The 16,420-nt window shown below is 35.0% G+C and overlaps 2 protein-coding genes across 5 annotated transcripts in view; both read left to right on the plus strand.

Annotated features, from left to right (window-relative positions):
- The window catches only part of LOC116132773, a 22,063-nt gene extending 20,945 nt beyond the window's left edge, over nucleotides 1-1,118 (plus strand). For all 3 annotated transcript variants that reach the window (XM_031418444.1, XM_031418442.1, XM_031418443.1), the window contains 2 exons: nucleotides 15-382; nucleotides 459-1,118. In XM_031418444.1, coding sequence (XP_031274304.1) covers nucleotides 17-382; nucleotides 459-1,034 — 942 coding nt within the window. In that variant the 5' untranslated portion in view covers nucleotides 15-16 and the 3' untranslated portion in view covers nucleotides 1,035-1,118. The remainder of the gene's footprint in view (nucleotides 1-14; nucleotides 383-458) is intronic.
- LOC116132768 (leucine aminopeptidase 2, chloroplastic-like) overlaps nucleotides 1-15,500 on the plus strand; it is a 26,216-nt gene extending 10,716 nt beyond the window's left edge. Inside the window, exons 1-10 of one of the 2 annotated variants that reach the window (XM_031418435.1) lie at nucleotides 9,822-10,109; nucleotides 10,502-10,916; nucleotides 11,022-11,216; nucleotides 11,431-11,656; nucleotides 11,973-12,099; nucleotides 12,243-12,338; nucleotides 13,187-13,264; nucleotides 13,725-13,785; nucleotides 13,976-14,166; nucleotides 15,338-15,500. In XM_031418435.1, the coding sequence (XP_031274295.1) occupies nucleotides 9,822-10,109; nucleotides 10,502-10,916; nucleotides 11,022-11,216; nucleotides 11,431-11,656; nucleotides 11,973-12,099; nucleotides 12,243-12,338; nucleotides 13,187-13,264; nucleotides 13,725-13,785; nucleotides 13,976-14,166; nucleotides 15,338-15,469 (1,809 nt within the window). In that variant the 3' untranslated portion in view covers nucleotides 15,470-15,500. Of the gene's footprint in view, nucleotides 1-9,821; nucleotides 10,110-10,501; nucleotides 10,917-11,021; nucleotides 11,217-11,430; nucleotides 11,657-11,972; nucleotides 12,100-12,242; nucleotides 12,339-13,186; nucleotides 13,265-13,724; nucleotides 13,786-13,975; nucleotides 14,167-15,337 lie in introns of those variants that run through there. The other variant, XM_031418436.1, reaches the window with a different exon arrangement.
- The last annotated feature ends 920 nt before the right edge of the window (nucleotides 15,501-16,420 follow it).

Genomic DNA, 16,420 nt, shown 5'->3' on the forward strand with positions numbered 1-16,420 from the left:
AATGCGATGTTTAGGAATGGAATTGGAAGTAATCAGTTGTGACATCAAAGTGAATGATAAGAAAAAGGAATCGAGGCGAGTATGGACCAAAGCTGAAGAAGCTGCATTGTTGAACATATTAGACTCCGTAATCCTTGAGGGTGGTCGTACTGAAAACGGTACCTTCAAGCCAGGTACGTATATACACATTGAAAAGGCATTGACAAAAGTTTTACCAAAGTCTGGCTTGAAAGCTTCTCCGCACATTGACTCAAAGATGAGAAAATGGAAGAAGCAATATGGTGTAATTCTTGACATGTTGAACACGGATGGCTTCATATGGAATGATGCGAAAAAATGTGTGATGGTTGATAGTGATGCTACTTGGGAGTCTTATATACAGGTTGGTGTAAATTCAATCTCAATTTGATTTTATGGTCATTTTTAAAGTATTTTTCTAACTTGTGGAAATGTTACAGTCTCACACGCAGGCTAGAAAATGGAGAAACAAGCCATTCCCCATATATGAGAGGTTAATCAATATATTCGGAATGCATCGTGCAACTAGATGTGGAGCAGCAACTCCTGGTGAAATGGTTGAAGAGATAAATTTGGAGAAGGCCAATGGTGATGCTCTTGAGGTTAATGGTGGTGCTCTTGAGGTTAACGGTGGTTGTTCTCCCGTATCAGTTGCACAACCTAGTAGTTCCCAACATTCCATGGGATCTCAGTTTGAAATTTCAAGTAAAAAAAGAGGGAGATCAAGAGACGACCTCATCATTGGAATAAAGGAGATTGCTACATCATTTGAGCGTGCTTATTCTCGGTCAGTTGAGCTCATGGATAAGTTAGTTGAGCGTTTAATTAATGACAGAGAAGATAGGAGTGACATTGCTGATGAGCTCGCTGCTATGGGTCTTAGTGAGGACGATGAATTTGAGGCATTAACTCTTATACTAGACAAACCATCCTATATTTCAGCATTCAAATCATTAAGAGGTGAACGTAAGGTAGCATTTACTAAAAGACTTGTAAGGAAGAAAGCACGTACTTGATTTGTATAAGAGTATGTTTAGCTATGAATTAGTGTTGACTCGTGTAGGAGTATGATTAGTTATATTTATTTGCGGGTTAATATCGACTTGTATAGGAGTATGTTTAGCTATGGATTGACGTTTAGGAGTATGTTTAGCTATAGATCGATGTTTAAGAAATGGTTCATTTTTGAACTTTTATCTATAGATGGTTCGGTCACTTATTCTAGCCATTGTGCACATCTCATGTTAAGCAGGAGTACTAAGCTTTTTATCTATAGATGGTTCGGCCACTTATTCTAGCCATTGTGCACATCTCATGTTAACCAGGAGTACTAAGCTCAGTCGGTTTTTAGTGCAAGAAGGACGAGAAAAGGGGTATTTGGCAAACAGTTCATAAGTATAGGGTTTTTTTTTTTTTTTTTTGGTTGAAATTTTGATAATTTTAAGAAATATTTTGATAATATTTGAGGGTTTTTGTTAATTAATTGATCTTTCAACTAAGGTTTTGTTACTCTTTAAACATTGTTAGTGCCTATAAATTTGAATTAGGGTATAAGCTCTCCATAATCATTCAATTAGAATTCTCAAATTTACGATAAATATCAATGAAAATCTTGGGATCTCTCTCTTTTTTTTTTTTGGTAACCAGGTGTTCGGGTCAATTTGTGTATATCTCGACTAATCTGTGGTGTTCATTAACACTTTACAAACTTAATGGGCCAAATAATTTATAGATGTGATAAAAGATTATTTAGTGGGACTCGAACACACAATCTCTTAATTATCTAAGGTTTTGTCATCCGGCCATAAGCCAAGTGGTTAACCTGATATGTTATGTGAGATCATGAAAATGTTGACTTTTACTCTGATTTGTCTTGTGACGACCCCTAAATTTATGTATTACATGTTAATACTCCGTCCATCTCATCAACATCCCTACTATAATACATATACGTAAAATACTTCATTTCAAAATTTATATTTTTTGTTTAGAAATAAGTAATACTAAACTTCCTAAGTATATATTCCCCAATACTTGTTCATTATTTAATTGTTGTTAATTACTTATCATATTATTTCATTATCTTGTATTAATAATGAATTAGTGAAATAATAATTGAATTTTAAAATTTGAAATACAAATTTTGAGGTATATACTACATAGTATTATTCTTAAGAAATCAATTCCTCTAGTGATTCCATTGCTTTCTTGACTTTACTCAAATCAATCAAATGAAATCTTTAGAAACAAACTTTAATTATGTTTATGTACTTTTAAATATTTACCAATACAAGTTAAAACGAAAAATAAATAAATAAATAAATAAATAACTTTCTCTTTGTTTTGTAACTAACCATCTCAATTTCATTTTTGGAATATTGAAAGTAACACAATCTTATCCTTTAATAAAGTTCCATATTCTCACAATTTTATTGAACTTTGGGTTAATCTTAGCACATGCTTTTCTTCTAACCAAATTCGATCAATCTTGGCATCTACACTTGAAACAAAAAAAAAAAAAAAAAAAAAAAAAATTCTGTTTGTCTCCAAATTTTCAAAATTATTGGTTTTTAGAGCGATAACGAGATGCCAATTTATAAATTAAAAAACTATAATAGATTTTCATACATTTATTAATTGAAACAAAAAAAAATAATTATAACTATATTTTATTAGAAAATAATAAATATGGATGAAATTTTGAGAAATTAAAGAATTAGGAAGACATTTGACAAATTAATAACTATACAAAAATTTCTACAAATAATACTTAAAAATTATTTTAAAAAAATATTGAAATTTTTAAAAGATGTGCCCATGGATAAGCTTGCCAAAATGGATTATGGACTTATGGTATGATACAAATTATTCTTAATAATTCAATTAATCCAATATTTAACATAATATTTTGGCATAATTAATTTTGTTTTTTCTGTGGTAATATTTTTATTATATTTATTATATTATACATATAGAGCTAATTTAGGAGTTAGGTGTGTGTGAATGTCATCTTTCAAAGGCCAATCATAAATAATAAATTAATAATAACATTAACAACTATACCAAATAAATAAAAAATAATTTATATATTAAGATCATATAATTAATTATAAAGTCGACTTCTGAATTATAATTATTTAATTGATTGAACCCATCTCATGTTTTTCCCCAAAATGACACCTACTACAGTATATACTTTGATAATATGCCATAATTAAAAAAGAAAAAAAATTATAAATTGGGAATTTATATATTTATTATTAGGTCAAAATTATACGAAATATATATCTTAATTCTTAATATTTTTATATATTTTCGGTTAAATTAATTTTATTTGGTTTGAAGTTTGGAATTTGAGTTGACTTACCATGTAAACTTTTACTTTATCTAATATAGTGTGTAATTGAATTTCCACCCTACAATTGAGTGTTATTATCAATGTATAAAAATATTTTAAAATTTTATTTAGTTTTGAAATTGGCCTCCAACTTTATCTTATCACTTATCGTATTGTCTTATAATTAAGAAAATAAACACATGTTTAAGGAAATATTAATGTCATATCTTATAATTAAGAAAATAAACACATGTTTAAGGAAATGTTGATATCAGACTCTTACATCGGCTAAGAGACGAGGGCTTTGGTCGTTTATATAGTACAAGGACACTCTCACCACCCAAAGACGCATTTTCAGGACAAAAATGTGCAGATCTGCCAGCAGTTCAACCTGTGGCCCAAAGCAAACAATACCTTTGGGAACCCACCTATCATGTGACTGGAGACGGCATAACAACAGGAAAAATTGATTATAATTTACTAAGAATATCTATCAATCTGTCACATTAGATTCTATCTATCACTTGTATATTTATTTTATCTTTCGTACATATAATCAAAATGATCATTGATTAAGTTTGAAAAGATACTGTTAATTGTATAAGTTGTACAATTAATCGTGGCTAGTTTGTACAGATAAGTAGTTTGGTTAGTTGGGTAGTTAGCTGATTAGTTAACTTTATTGTAACTAGAGTTATTTGTTAACTCAAGCAAGTTGTATGGTTAATGACGGTAGTTTATAAGCAGTCAAGCGTAATAAGAAATGCAGAACAATATTTTCCCCAATTTCTTTCTTCTTCATTGCTCTCAATTTCTCCAACATGGTATCAGAGCAAAATCTTCTGCATTTCGATCTGAAATTAGATCAATCAAATACTTAATTTTGTTCCAGTAAAGCTCAAAGGAGCTCAAAATCTACTCCATTTCATTGTAGCGAAGCTTATCAAAGATTGAATTTCTGCAATTTTTGGCTCTTTAAAGCTCGAATTTCTGCATTTTTTCAGCTCTTCAAAGCTTGAATTTCTGCGTCTTTCAACTCAAGATTCTTGAAGATACTGATCAATCGTTATGACAACATCAAATGAAGAATCAATCGTTCTCGTAGCTGACTCGAACTCGCTTCTCTATGTTCATTCTTCGGACACGCCAGGGTCTGTACTTGTATATGAGCAGCTCATAGGCACCGAAAACTATGGAATCTGGAGTAGAGCAATGACGGTTTCTTTATGCGCAAAGAATAAGCTAGGCTTTGTTGATGGAACATGTACAAAGTCTTTAGTGCACTCACGCTTGGTTTCATAATGGGAGAGATGTAATTCTTTAGTCCTTGCATGGATCTTCAATTCGGTTTCTAAAGAAATCTTCAATGACATTGTTTATTCGACAACTGCTTCCCAAGTATGGCAAGATTTGAAAGAACAGTACCACAAGGTTAACAACGCCAAAGTTTTTGGCATTCATCACGAAATTGTGAATCTGACAAAAGGAACAAACACAGTGGTGATCTACTATAATAAGCTCAAATCACTTTGGGATGAGCTAGATTCCTTGGTTAGCCTACCTGCTCCTGATAGCATCTCTGCAAAAGCGTATCTTGAACATCTCAATCAACAAAAATTATTGCAATTCTTGATGGGATTAAATGAGTCATATTCGATGGTACATAGTCAGATTTTGCTAATGAATCCTCGGCCAACTGTAAAACAAGCATATTCAGTAGTGAATCAGGATGAAAGCCAAAGGGTTTTGACTAGAATGAATGTTAACTCAGAGGTGACCACAACCTTTTATGCTCAGAATAACAATAATAAAAGTCAAAATCAGATCAGGGACAGAGGTACAAAGGCAAGAAGCCATACGTCGAATGTGACTATTGTCACTTGCCTCGGCATAAGAGAGACTCTTGTTATAAACTGATTGGTTACCCTACGGATTTCCAGTTTACAAGAGGCAAAACAAGCTCAAAACCAAAGTTTTTAGCTAATCAGGTGCAGACTCAGAATTCAACTTCGGAAGTTTCAGATGTTAACAATGTTAATACGACGGTTGGACCAGTCTTGACTCTGGAGCAATACAATTAGATCCTTCAGCTGCTGGGCAAAGAAAACATTGCTTCTCTAACCGCTAATCTTGCAAGTATATCTACTGCCTTATTATCTTGTTTGGATGATAATGGATGGATCATAGATACAAGAGCTACAGATCACATGACCTCGAATTATGCACTTTTAAATTCCCCTATTCCCGTAGAACCTTCATCCAAATCCCTTGTAGGTTTACCAAATGGCACTAGAACCCATATTAGGCATGTTGGCTCTGTTGATCTGGATAATGGAATTCACCTTTCTAAAGTTCTTCATGTACCAGAATTTAAACACAACCTGTTTTCTTTTTCTAAATTCACTACTTCTAACAATTGCTTTATTGTTTTCTATCCCGATTTTTGTCTCATTCAGGATCTTTGCAATGGCAAGTTGAAGGGGATTAGTAGACATAGCCATGGCCTATATTTTTTTTGATCCAAACATGAAAATTTCATCCCTATTATCAAATATAGATATGTTAAATAAAAATGTTTGTAATGCATCTACTGTTTTACCTTCAAACAATAATTCACCTTTTGATGTTCAGTTGAATAAAACTTTGATTTCTCCTGCTTCGTTTATGATTACAAATTTATTTATTAGTCTTGAGTTGTGGCATCAACGTTTAGGACATGCTCCTTATTCAGTTTTGCAGATTATGCACCATAAGCTTAATATGTCTAATCCTCCACCTTGTGTTATTTGCCATTTAGCTAAACAAACCAAGACTCATTTTCTTCATAGCAATTCCCAATCTGATGCTGTCTTTGATCTATTGCATATGGATGTTTGGGGTTCCTATAGGACCCCAACTCATGGTAATGCTAGGTATTTCCTCACTGTTGTAGATGATTACTTTAGAGTTACTTGGCTTTTCTTAATGCAATTCAAATCTGATTCTTTTGCCACCACCCAACATTTCCTTCAAATGGTACAAACTCAATACCATTTAACCCCTAAATGTGTTAGAACTGATAATGGCCTTGAGTTTTTTTGATAAGGATTGTCATGCTTTATTCACTATCAAAGGCATTATACACCAAAGTTCTTGTGCCTATTCCCCTCAACAAAATAGAGTTGTTGAGAGGAAACATAGACATATCCTGCAAGTAGCTAGGGCCTTAAAATTCCAGTCAAATGTTCCAACTCATCTATGGGGATACTGTGTACAAACAACAGTGTACCTTATCAATTGTTTTCCTATATCTGTCCTTCACGGTTTATCACCATTTACAAATTTTTTTAGAAAACCTCTTGTTTTGGATCATCTAAAAGTATTTGGCTGTCTGGCTTATGCTACTGTCCTCACTTCTAAGGATAAACTATCCCCAAGGTCCGTTCCTTGTGTTTTCTTGGGTTATTCTCTAACCCAAAAAGGTTATTTGCTTTACAATTTGTCTTCACATACTGTTACTGTCTCTCGGGATGTTCTTTTCTATGAATCTGTATTCCCCTTTACCTGGTCTCAAACGTCACAACTTCCTTTTCTAGTTGACACTTCTTTCCTTGACTTGGAGTCAATTTCATCTCCTATAATTCCTTCCCATACTGATGTTGTCCAGATCACAGAACCTTCTCCTTCTTTAGTTGCTCAACCTGCTATACCTTCCCCCACTTCTCCTGTTTCTGATATAAACTCTTCACCTTAGCCTATTAGGAAATCCATCAGAGTTTCCAAACCTCCCATTTGGACCTCAGACTTTTTTTGCCCTTCTCTTTCCAATCCTTCAGCCAACCATATTTCCTATTTTCCTTATCCCATTTCCAACTTTGTTACTTATACACATATTTCACCTACTTACAAAGCCTATTTGTCCCAACAATCATTAGTAGAACCTACTAGTTTTTCTCAGGCTTCTAGGGATCCAAATTGGGTAGCTGCTATGTAGCAAGAAATTAAGGCCTTGGAGCTCAATAATACCTGGTCCGTAGTCCTTCTCCCTCCTAGAAAAGTTACTATAGATTGCAAGTAGGTATACAAACTCAAATACAAGGCTGATGGTTCTTTGGAAAGGTATAAGACTCGGTTGGTTGCTAAGGGGTATACTCAGCAGACTGGTATAGATTGTGTTGAGACTTTTTCCCCGGTTGTAAAAATGGTTACTGTTAGGACATTTTATCATTGGCTTGCTTGCATGATTGACCCCTTTATCAACTAGATGTTGACAATGCATTTCTCCAAGGGGATTTACAAGAGGAAATTTACATGTCTTTGCCTAAAGGATTTGCTCAACAGGGGGGGGGGGGGGGGGGGGGGGGGGGGGGGGGGGGGGGGGGGGGGGGGAGGAGGGAGGCATCACACTGTTTGTAGGCTTCACAAATCCCTCTATGGATTGAAGCAGGCTTCTAGAGCTGCTTACACAAGCTCTTCTTGCTAGAAGGTTCAATGAATCTAAGGCAGGTTATTCCTTGTTCATTAAGAGGGCATATTCTTGTATTGTTATAGTCTTAGTATATGTTGATGATATAGTACTTACTGGAAACAATGTTTATATGATTAATCAAACCAAGAAAATGTTGCATTCTAATTTTCGATTGAAGGATTTGGGGATGTTGAGATATTTTTTGGGTTTTGAGGTTGCTAGATCTGTCAAGGGAATCAGTTTATGCCAAAGGAAATATGCATTAGAGCTCATTTTAGAATCTGGTTTATCTGGTTCTAAGAATTCTTCAGTCCCTATGGAATCAAATTTGAAGCTCACCTCTACTGTATATGATGCCCTATTTCCCACTACAAATGATCTTCTTCTTTCTTACCCATGTGTTTATCAGAGATTGATGGGAAAATTGTTGTATTTGTGTATGACTCGACCTGATTTAAGTTACTCTGTCAACTTGCTCAGTCAGTTTATGCATCATCCTAAAGAGTCTCATATGGGAGCTGCACTTAAGATAGTTAAATATATTAAGTCAGCGTCAGGTTTGGGGTTGTTTTTTCCTGTTGAAAACAATTTGAATCTATCGGCCTTTTGTGATTCTGATAGGGGCTCTTGCCTCATGATAAGGAAATCAGTTACAGGATATTGTATATTTCTTGGTAAGTCTTTGATCTCTTGGAAATCTAAGAGACAAGCAACTATATCTAAATCCTCTTTTGAAGCTGAGTATCAGGCGATGGCTTCTACTGTATGTGAGGTTATGTGGTTGGTGCAATTACTTACAGAACTGGGATTTCCAAAGTTGATTGCAGTCCACTTCATTGTGACAATTAGACTGCGAATCACATTGCCTCAAATCCCATGTTCCATGAGAGGAAAAAACATATTGACATAGACTGTCACATTTTCTGGGAACAGCTCAAACTTGGCTTGATTTAGACTATTTATGTGCCTTCTTCGGAGTAGCCTGCTGATCTGCTAACCAAAGGTCTTGGCAACACTCTTCACTCCAAATTGTTACACAAGTTGGGGGTTCTAGATCTCTATCACCCTCCAACTTTAGGGGGGGTGTTAATTGTATAAGTTGTACAGTTAATTATGGCTAGTTTGTACAGAAGAGTAGTTTGGTTAGTTGGGTAGTTAGCTAATTAGTTGACTTTATTGTAACTAGAGTTATTTGTTAACTCAAGCAAGTTGTATGGTTAATGATTGTAGTTTATAAGCAGTCGAGCGTAATAAGAAATGCAGAACAGTATTTTCCCCAATTTCTTTCTTCTTCATTGCTCTCAATTTCTCCAACAGATACATATACAAGAAAATCTTATTAGGTAGAGGCACATTCAACATGACTTGCCATATATGTGATAGATACATAAGACTAAAGATTATAGAAGATAAATCTAACATGACATTAAATTCTCGAGGAGCGATTTTATTTTATTTTTTTAATGATCGAGAGTGTTCAGATCAGTTTATGTGTACTTAAACTAATTCTTCGAAATCCTAAAACTATCAATTGAATAAAAGCTTTAATGATCATCTCTATTAACAATCAAAGAATGATTCAAACTTAAAACTTTTATGAATAATAAAAATAGTTGTTCCAATAATGTTTCTGATAGTCATCAACCCTTCTCATAACAATTATCCTAAGCATAATTATAATTAGAATTGCTTTAAATTATAATATATTAATACAATTTATATATAAATAACATGATATACTTGTAACATAACATTGATAAAAGATAAATTGATATATTTATTAAACAAACACTGAGGTTTGCAAGTATATACATCGTTTTAACTTTTATGCCAAACGTTAAGATAAGAGTCATAAGACACGAAGCCCGTCGGCTCAACCCGAACTCGACAGTCGACACATGTCGAGATAATTGCTAATTTGCTACAGATGCCGTGACGTAAACAACACTTTGCTGAGTCAGTTTGTCACTGACCTACTAACCATACGATTTCTTTTCCCTGTGTATATAAATACTCTTAATGGCAGCCATTGTTGTATCATTAGCCACTTCTTTATCTTCTTCTTCTTCTTCTTCTCTTAAAGCTCTTCGTTCTTCTTCTTCCTTGTTTTTCTCGAAACTAGGACCAGTTAGATCAGTTGCTGTTCGTGGTTTTGGTTTTAGAGTCGTCTCTTTTGGAGTTGCACCTCAAGGACGAGGGTCCATTTGTTTTTACTCTTCTGGTAGACGAGAAGGCAAGTTCATGGCTCACTCTATTTCTCGTGCCACTCTTGGCCTCACTCAGCCCGCTCAAATCGAGCCCCCCAAGGTACCCTCTTTGTTTCTATTTTTTTTTTGGGTTTGTTGGTTTTGTTCATAAATCTTTTGTGGGTTCAAAGGGAGAATTTTGATCGTGCAGTTTGTTAAAGGGTGGAAATTTATGTTGTTTGGTCACACTGAATAATGTTGATCTGATGATAATGGTGGAGGTTTATATTGATTATTAGCTTAAAATCATTGAAATTTATGTTTTTGTTTGTTGGGTTTTAAGGTTTTTTAACTTGTCACTTGACTTATTGCAGTATATTGTATCTATTGATTATCGTGTTTTTTGGTTATGTTTTAATTGTTTTGGATTTGAATGGATATTATCGGTGATGATTTGATTTGTATGTTGATGTGATTTGGAATGCTGAACTGTTTTTTGGTAATGTTTTGAAGATCTCTTTTACTGCAAAAGAGATTGATGTGGTGGAATGGAAAGGGGACATTCTTGCAGTGGGTGTCACAGAGAAGGACGTGGCGATGGACGATAATTCGAAGTTCAAAAACCCGATTTTGCGGAAGCTAGATTCCCAATTAGGTGGTCTTTTATCTGAAGCTTCTTCTGAGGAGGAATTCACTGGAAAAGCTGGCCAGTCAACTGTTTTAAGACTTCCAGGCCTCGGCTCCAAAAGGGTAGGCTTGATTGGGCTCGGCCAGTCAGCTTCAACTACGATCGATTTCAAAAGTCTTGGTGAGTCTGTTGCAGCCGCTGCAAAGGCTTCTCAAGCCAGCAATGTTGCTGTTGTTCTTGCCTCTTCTGAGGGTCTCTCGAATGAGTCAAAGCTCACGGCTGCTACAGCACTAGCATCTGGTACTTTTTTTATGAATTTGTGGCATTATAATTGATATGGGATGTATATGTCTTCAAAATATAGTGTGATATTGATTTTTTGTTGAATATTTGAAATTATGATAGGAACTGCACTGGGGACACATGAGGATGCTCGGTATAAGTCTGAGTCGAAAATATCTGTGCTTAAGTCTGTGGACATTATTGGTCTTGGAACTGGACCTGAACTAGAAAAGAAGCTCAAGTATGCTGAAGATGTTTCTGTTGCTGTTATTCTCGGAAGAGAGCTTGTGAATTCCCCGGCCAATGTACTTACCCCTGGTTCGTAGAAGCTCTGTCCTTGCATATTTATAATTCCATATTCTGCCTTGCAGTTGATATTTTATGAATTTATGTTATGCTTGTAATGGTTCAATCTAAAAGATGGCAATCTATATTGTCAACAAGAGTTGGCATTTTGATGGCCGTAGCTGTTTTGGTGTGTAGCAAAAGGTGATGGATTATTAATTCATATTTGATGACTTCTATAATGCAGTGGCACTAGCTGAAGAGGCTTCAAAGATTGCTTCCATGCATAGTGATGTTCTTTCTGCGACCATTCTGGATGAAGAGAAATGCAAAGATTTGAAAATGGGGTCCTATTTGGGTGTTGCTGCAGCCTCTGCAAATCCTCCTCGCTTCATACACTTGTGCTACAAACCTCCTGGTGGATCAGCTAAAGTCAAGTTGGCCTTGGTTGGAAAGGGATTGACTTTTGACAGGTGATTATTATGGTTGTATTTTAAAGTAAATATATTTGTATTCCCACTTGCAAAAAGGACTAGGGTTTTACTAAAAATAACCTCATGTGACTCTGAATGGAGCCCCTATTGAGTTCAATTTTGTCGATTAATATGTTTCTTTATCCCTCTCTCATTTTTTGTCTGCTGTTGCAATGAATATTCAGATATCTTTTAATGCTCGAGGGGAATTTTCTCTTTGCCTCACCTGGTTTGATGGTGATGCTATTGAGTGTTGTACTTGTTTTCTGTTCTCTCTCTTTTTGGATTCTTGAATATGTGTCTTCTATGTTATTAGTGGCGGCTACAACATCAAGACCGGGCCTGGCTGTTCAATCGAGACCATGAAATGTGACATGGGAGGTTCAGCGGCAGTTCTAGGGGCAGCAAAAGCCATTGGTCAGATTAAACCTCCCGGTGTGGAGGTGAGCATTCATGTTTTCATTGACAAGAGAAAGGATTATATCCTGATCCATCTTGATGTCTGTTGTTTTTTACTTTGTCCATATTTTCCAGTCCTCTAATAGTATTCCCCCTTCTCACCAATTCAAGAGTCTTGTACGTGCAGATTCATTTCGTCATTGCAGCTTGTGAGAATATGATAAGCGGAACAGGTATGAGGCCTGGAGACATTATCACAGCTTCAAACGGAAAGACAATCGAGGTACATATCTGTGATATTCAATAATAATAAGAAATCGGTTGTTTTACTCATGATAGGCTTTTCAATTCAATAAAACATGCTATGTTTATGTGAGATACATTTTGTAGACTCCTAACATTTTACTTGAATTGTTTCATATTTTGGGAAAGTTAAGTTGAGCTTGATGCCTTATAATCCTTCGCTAACGATGCATGTTGTGTTGGGTCCCTGTTTAAGTCAGTCAGTGCATCCACATCATCTTTGGCTGGAGCTAGCAATTGGATGCGTATAACAGGACCACATTTGGGTGGGATCCAAATTCGGAAGCCCGTGGCCCGGTGTCATCCAATTGATTGTCTCAATAAAAGAAATTAAAGAAAAAAAAAAAAAAAAAAAAGCTATTTGTCTCGTGGGCTTGCTCATTGTCCTGAACTGCCTGTTAACTTTAATTGGTTGGGATCCGGAGGTGTGCTAAGATTGGTTTGTTTTATACTGAAAATTGAGCTGAAAGAATTATAAGGAGACGGGCATAGCCAAGCCATGAAAATGGTTCATTTCTCATGCACAGCCATAGTATATATACCAATGATTTAACATTTTACAGTATCAGGAATGGTAAGATTTCTTTTTAATTGGATTATGGCTTATACCTTTAGTTTGTTGGTTAATTTCAAAGATAGATTGGAGTTTTCAGTAATTTTTTTAAAAACACTTTATACTTGTGTTGGATGCACCGTACATTTAATGCATTACAAGGTTTTGGGATATATTTATACCTTTTCATTGATATTCATAGAAGAATAGATTAATTCTTGAGGTTTTTCATCCATGAAAATAAATTAAATATGCTTTCTTCCTATCTATTGCAGGTCAACAATACTGATGCTGAAGGAAGACTTACACTTGCCGATGCTTTAGTTTATACTTGTAATCTTGGTGTAGAGAAGGTAAAACTAAATCACCCAACAAAGTTTTTGTTGAGGAACCGAGAATACCTTGGAACTTTTCCTTTTGCTATATGAACGTTAAGCTTTTTATGACTAATGCTTCTTGAATTAGAGGAAATATGGATATATATTTTTTCATATGCTTTTCATAGTGATGATGAGAGATTTAATATCTTCTTGATAGATATTGAGTGCATCTAAATCACTATAAAACTCGGTTATACCTTAGGATGTGCTTGTTAAATCATGTATTTTCTTAAGTGTAAGGCAAAATTGAGAAATTTCTCATAACTATATTCTATATTACATTATGCTATTAAATTTCACAAGCAGAATGCTATGCCTGCATACTCTTCCCAAATTTTTACTCTCTTTTTTTTTTTTTTTAATTAAATACCGATTTCTTTTTTCGCGCTTTCTTGAATTTTCTGTGCTAATACTATGTTTAATCATTCTGCAGATTATTGATCTGGCAACATTGACAGGAGCCTGTGTAGTTGCCCTTGGACCTGCAGTTGCAGGTAAATACGTGTTTTAATTACATTTTCTGTTTTATATATGATCAAACATGGTTTTTTTTTCTTTTTTCTTTTTTCTTTTCTCAAAATATAAATGAGTTTTGATAAATTTGGTTTCAGTTCAATTTCAGGTGGGGGCGGGTTGTGAACTATTTTAAATGTATTTCTAATAATGAATCTTTCTCCTTGTTAGGTGTCTTTACTCCCAGTGACGAATTGGCGAAGGAGGTTCTTGAAACTGCTGATGTCAGTGGAGAGAAACTTTGGAGGATGCCGTTGGAGGAAAGTTATTGGGAGACAATGAAATCAGGAGTCGCTGACATGCTCAACACTAGTGTTAATCGAACAGCTGGTGCTATCACTGCAGCTTTGTTCTTGAAACAGGTACTGAAATTTGGCAATCTACTCCCTGTCGTTTTCGCTATTGTTCGCTTCCCACTAAGTATGTGTTCTTCATAAAGCCTATCACCATGACTTTAACTTATATCTATTTATATTTTTGGTTGGTTTCATGTTAAGAGATTCAATTGATGTAGAGGTGCACACGATACACATAAAATTGCATTGAAAAAAACCTGTAACGAATCTAGGGCCGTATGAACTCATTTCATTTTCTTACTTTGTCCCGCACTCTCCACTTCCATAATGAATTCCTGTCAGTTAGAAATGTGTTGGGGAAGAACCTCTGGATCGGGGAATAAGTCAGTTAGACTTGCTGGAGATTGATTCCTCAAGGTCACCTATTTAGCGAGAAGGCTCAAAAATCTTGGGCCTGCTTGTTTAACATTTTTTCCTTTTATCCTATTCCTATCCTACTCAAAATACATATTTGTTTTCATATTTTCAAAATCTACTCATAAATTATTCAACTATTTTCAAACCCTTTAAGTTTGTTAATTTAACTAAACATCCCTACAAAAAAAGTTTAGAAATTGACAAAAACACCTTTACCCATCCACATTTGTAGATTCCAACCACCACCGTTGAAAGGTGATCGGAATCTGCCGTAATGGTATACTACCGGTTGGATTTGGTCGATAATGAGTCAATCTAGCTTTTTTTGGATAGATCAACCGTGAATCTGGTTAGAAAAGGCCAGATCTATGGTCAAAGATCCGGTCATTGGCTAGATCTGGTTGTAGATTTGGTGTTTTTCGGTCAGATCAATGGTGGATTTGGTTGGAAAATGTCGTATCGGCCACGATCGGCCAAATCCCACCAATCGTGCGCCATTACGGCAGGTTTCGGCCATCTTCTGGCGATGGTGGTCAGAATCTACAAATGTGGGTAGGTGAGAGTGTTTTTGTTAAATTTTAAATTTTTTATTGTATGGGATGTTTAGCTAAATTAACAAACATAAAGGGTGTTTTTGTTTTTGTTAATTTTAAATCCTACCTCTAATAACAACCTAACTCAACCCTTTCAAAAATCCACTCAAAATAATAAAACAAACACAGCTCAGGTTGTTTCCCGATGATAACTGGGGTTGGCAGGGATCCTAGCTTCGAACTAAGTTCACTAAGTGGATCCTAATATTAGAACAATGCATTTGCAGTTTGTAGATGAGAAGGTTCAGTGGATGCACATTGACATAGCAGGCACAGCTTTAAGTACTGACAAGAAGCGCGGCGCAACAGGATTTGGCATTACAACTCTTGTGGAGTGGGTTCTGAAGAACTCATCTTAGATATATACAATACTGGCCGTCTCCGATTACTCATTACACATTGAGAAAGTCTAAAGATAGAATGGGAGGAGAAATGCAAAAGGAAGAAGAAGCCAAAGCTGTGTGTGGTTGTCTGGTTTTCTGTTTATGAATAAAATTGCTAAGGCGATGTTCATTTTTCAGGCTTGTTGAAGTAATATACTAATTTGGTTGTGAAGTGTGAACTGATATTTTTAGCACTTTCTTGCTTTTTACGATCAAACAGTTTCTTTTCCACATGCTTTACTGATTTTTATCCTTTGGAGAATTCCCAGAATCAACGGAATTTTGTAGAACTTCTCAAAGCAAAATATGATGGAATGAACTCTAAAAAGAGAAGAAAAATAAAAAATGGTTTTTGTAGTGAGCATATGACCCATAACATTATTGACAATTTGGATAAAAATGTTATTTCCATCAAATTTAAACAAAATATGATAACAGTATGTAAAAAGTGAGAGTTACGATCGTATTTCTAAAATCAATCTCACTACGATCGTATTTCTAAAATCAATCTCACTACGAAAAAGGCTAAGCACGAACAAGTATTCATTATTGTTTTAAAACCCAGATCGGAGGGTAACCCGTTTTGTTGCTCGGATCATGGGTCAATCGGTCCAACTAACCGGTTGGATCGATGACGTTAGCGATACTTTTATTTTTAAAAATTATTATTAATCCCTCAAATTTTAATATATTACAAAAATTCTCCAAAAAAAAGTTTAAATTAATCCCTAAAATTTTTATTTATTTCAAAAATGCTCCCAAAAAATTATCAATTAATTCCTAAACTTTTGACATATCTCCAAAACACCTTTATAAAATTACAAATTAACCCTTATAATTTTGAAATATTATAAAACCCCCTAAGACCTGAACTGGACTGGAGAAGCTGCCAGGTCCCGGTCGGACCGGTCCAACCGACTGGTCTAG

This window comes from Pistacia vera, unplaced genomic scaffold (assembly GCF_008641045.1).
Source record: "Pistacia vera cultivar Batoury unplaced genomic scaffold, PisVer_v2 Contig260, whole genome shotgun sequence".
NCBI lineage: Eukaryota > Viridiplantae > Streptophyta > Magnoliopsida > Sapindales > Anacardiaceae > Pistacia > Pistacia vera.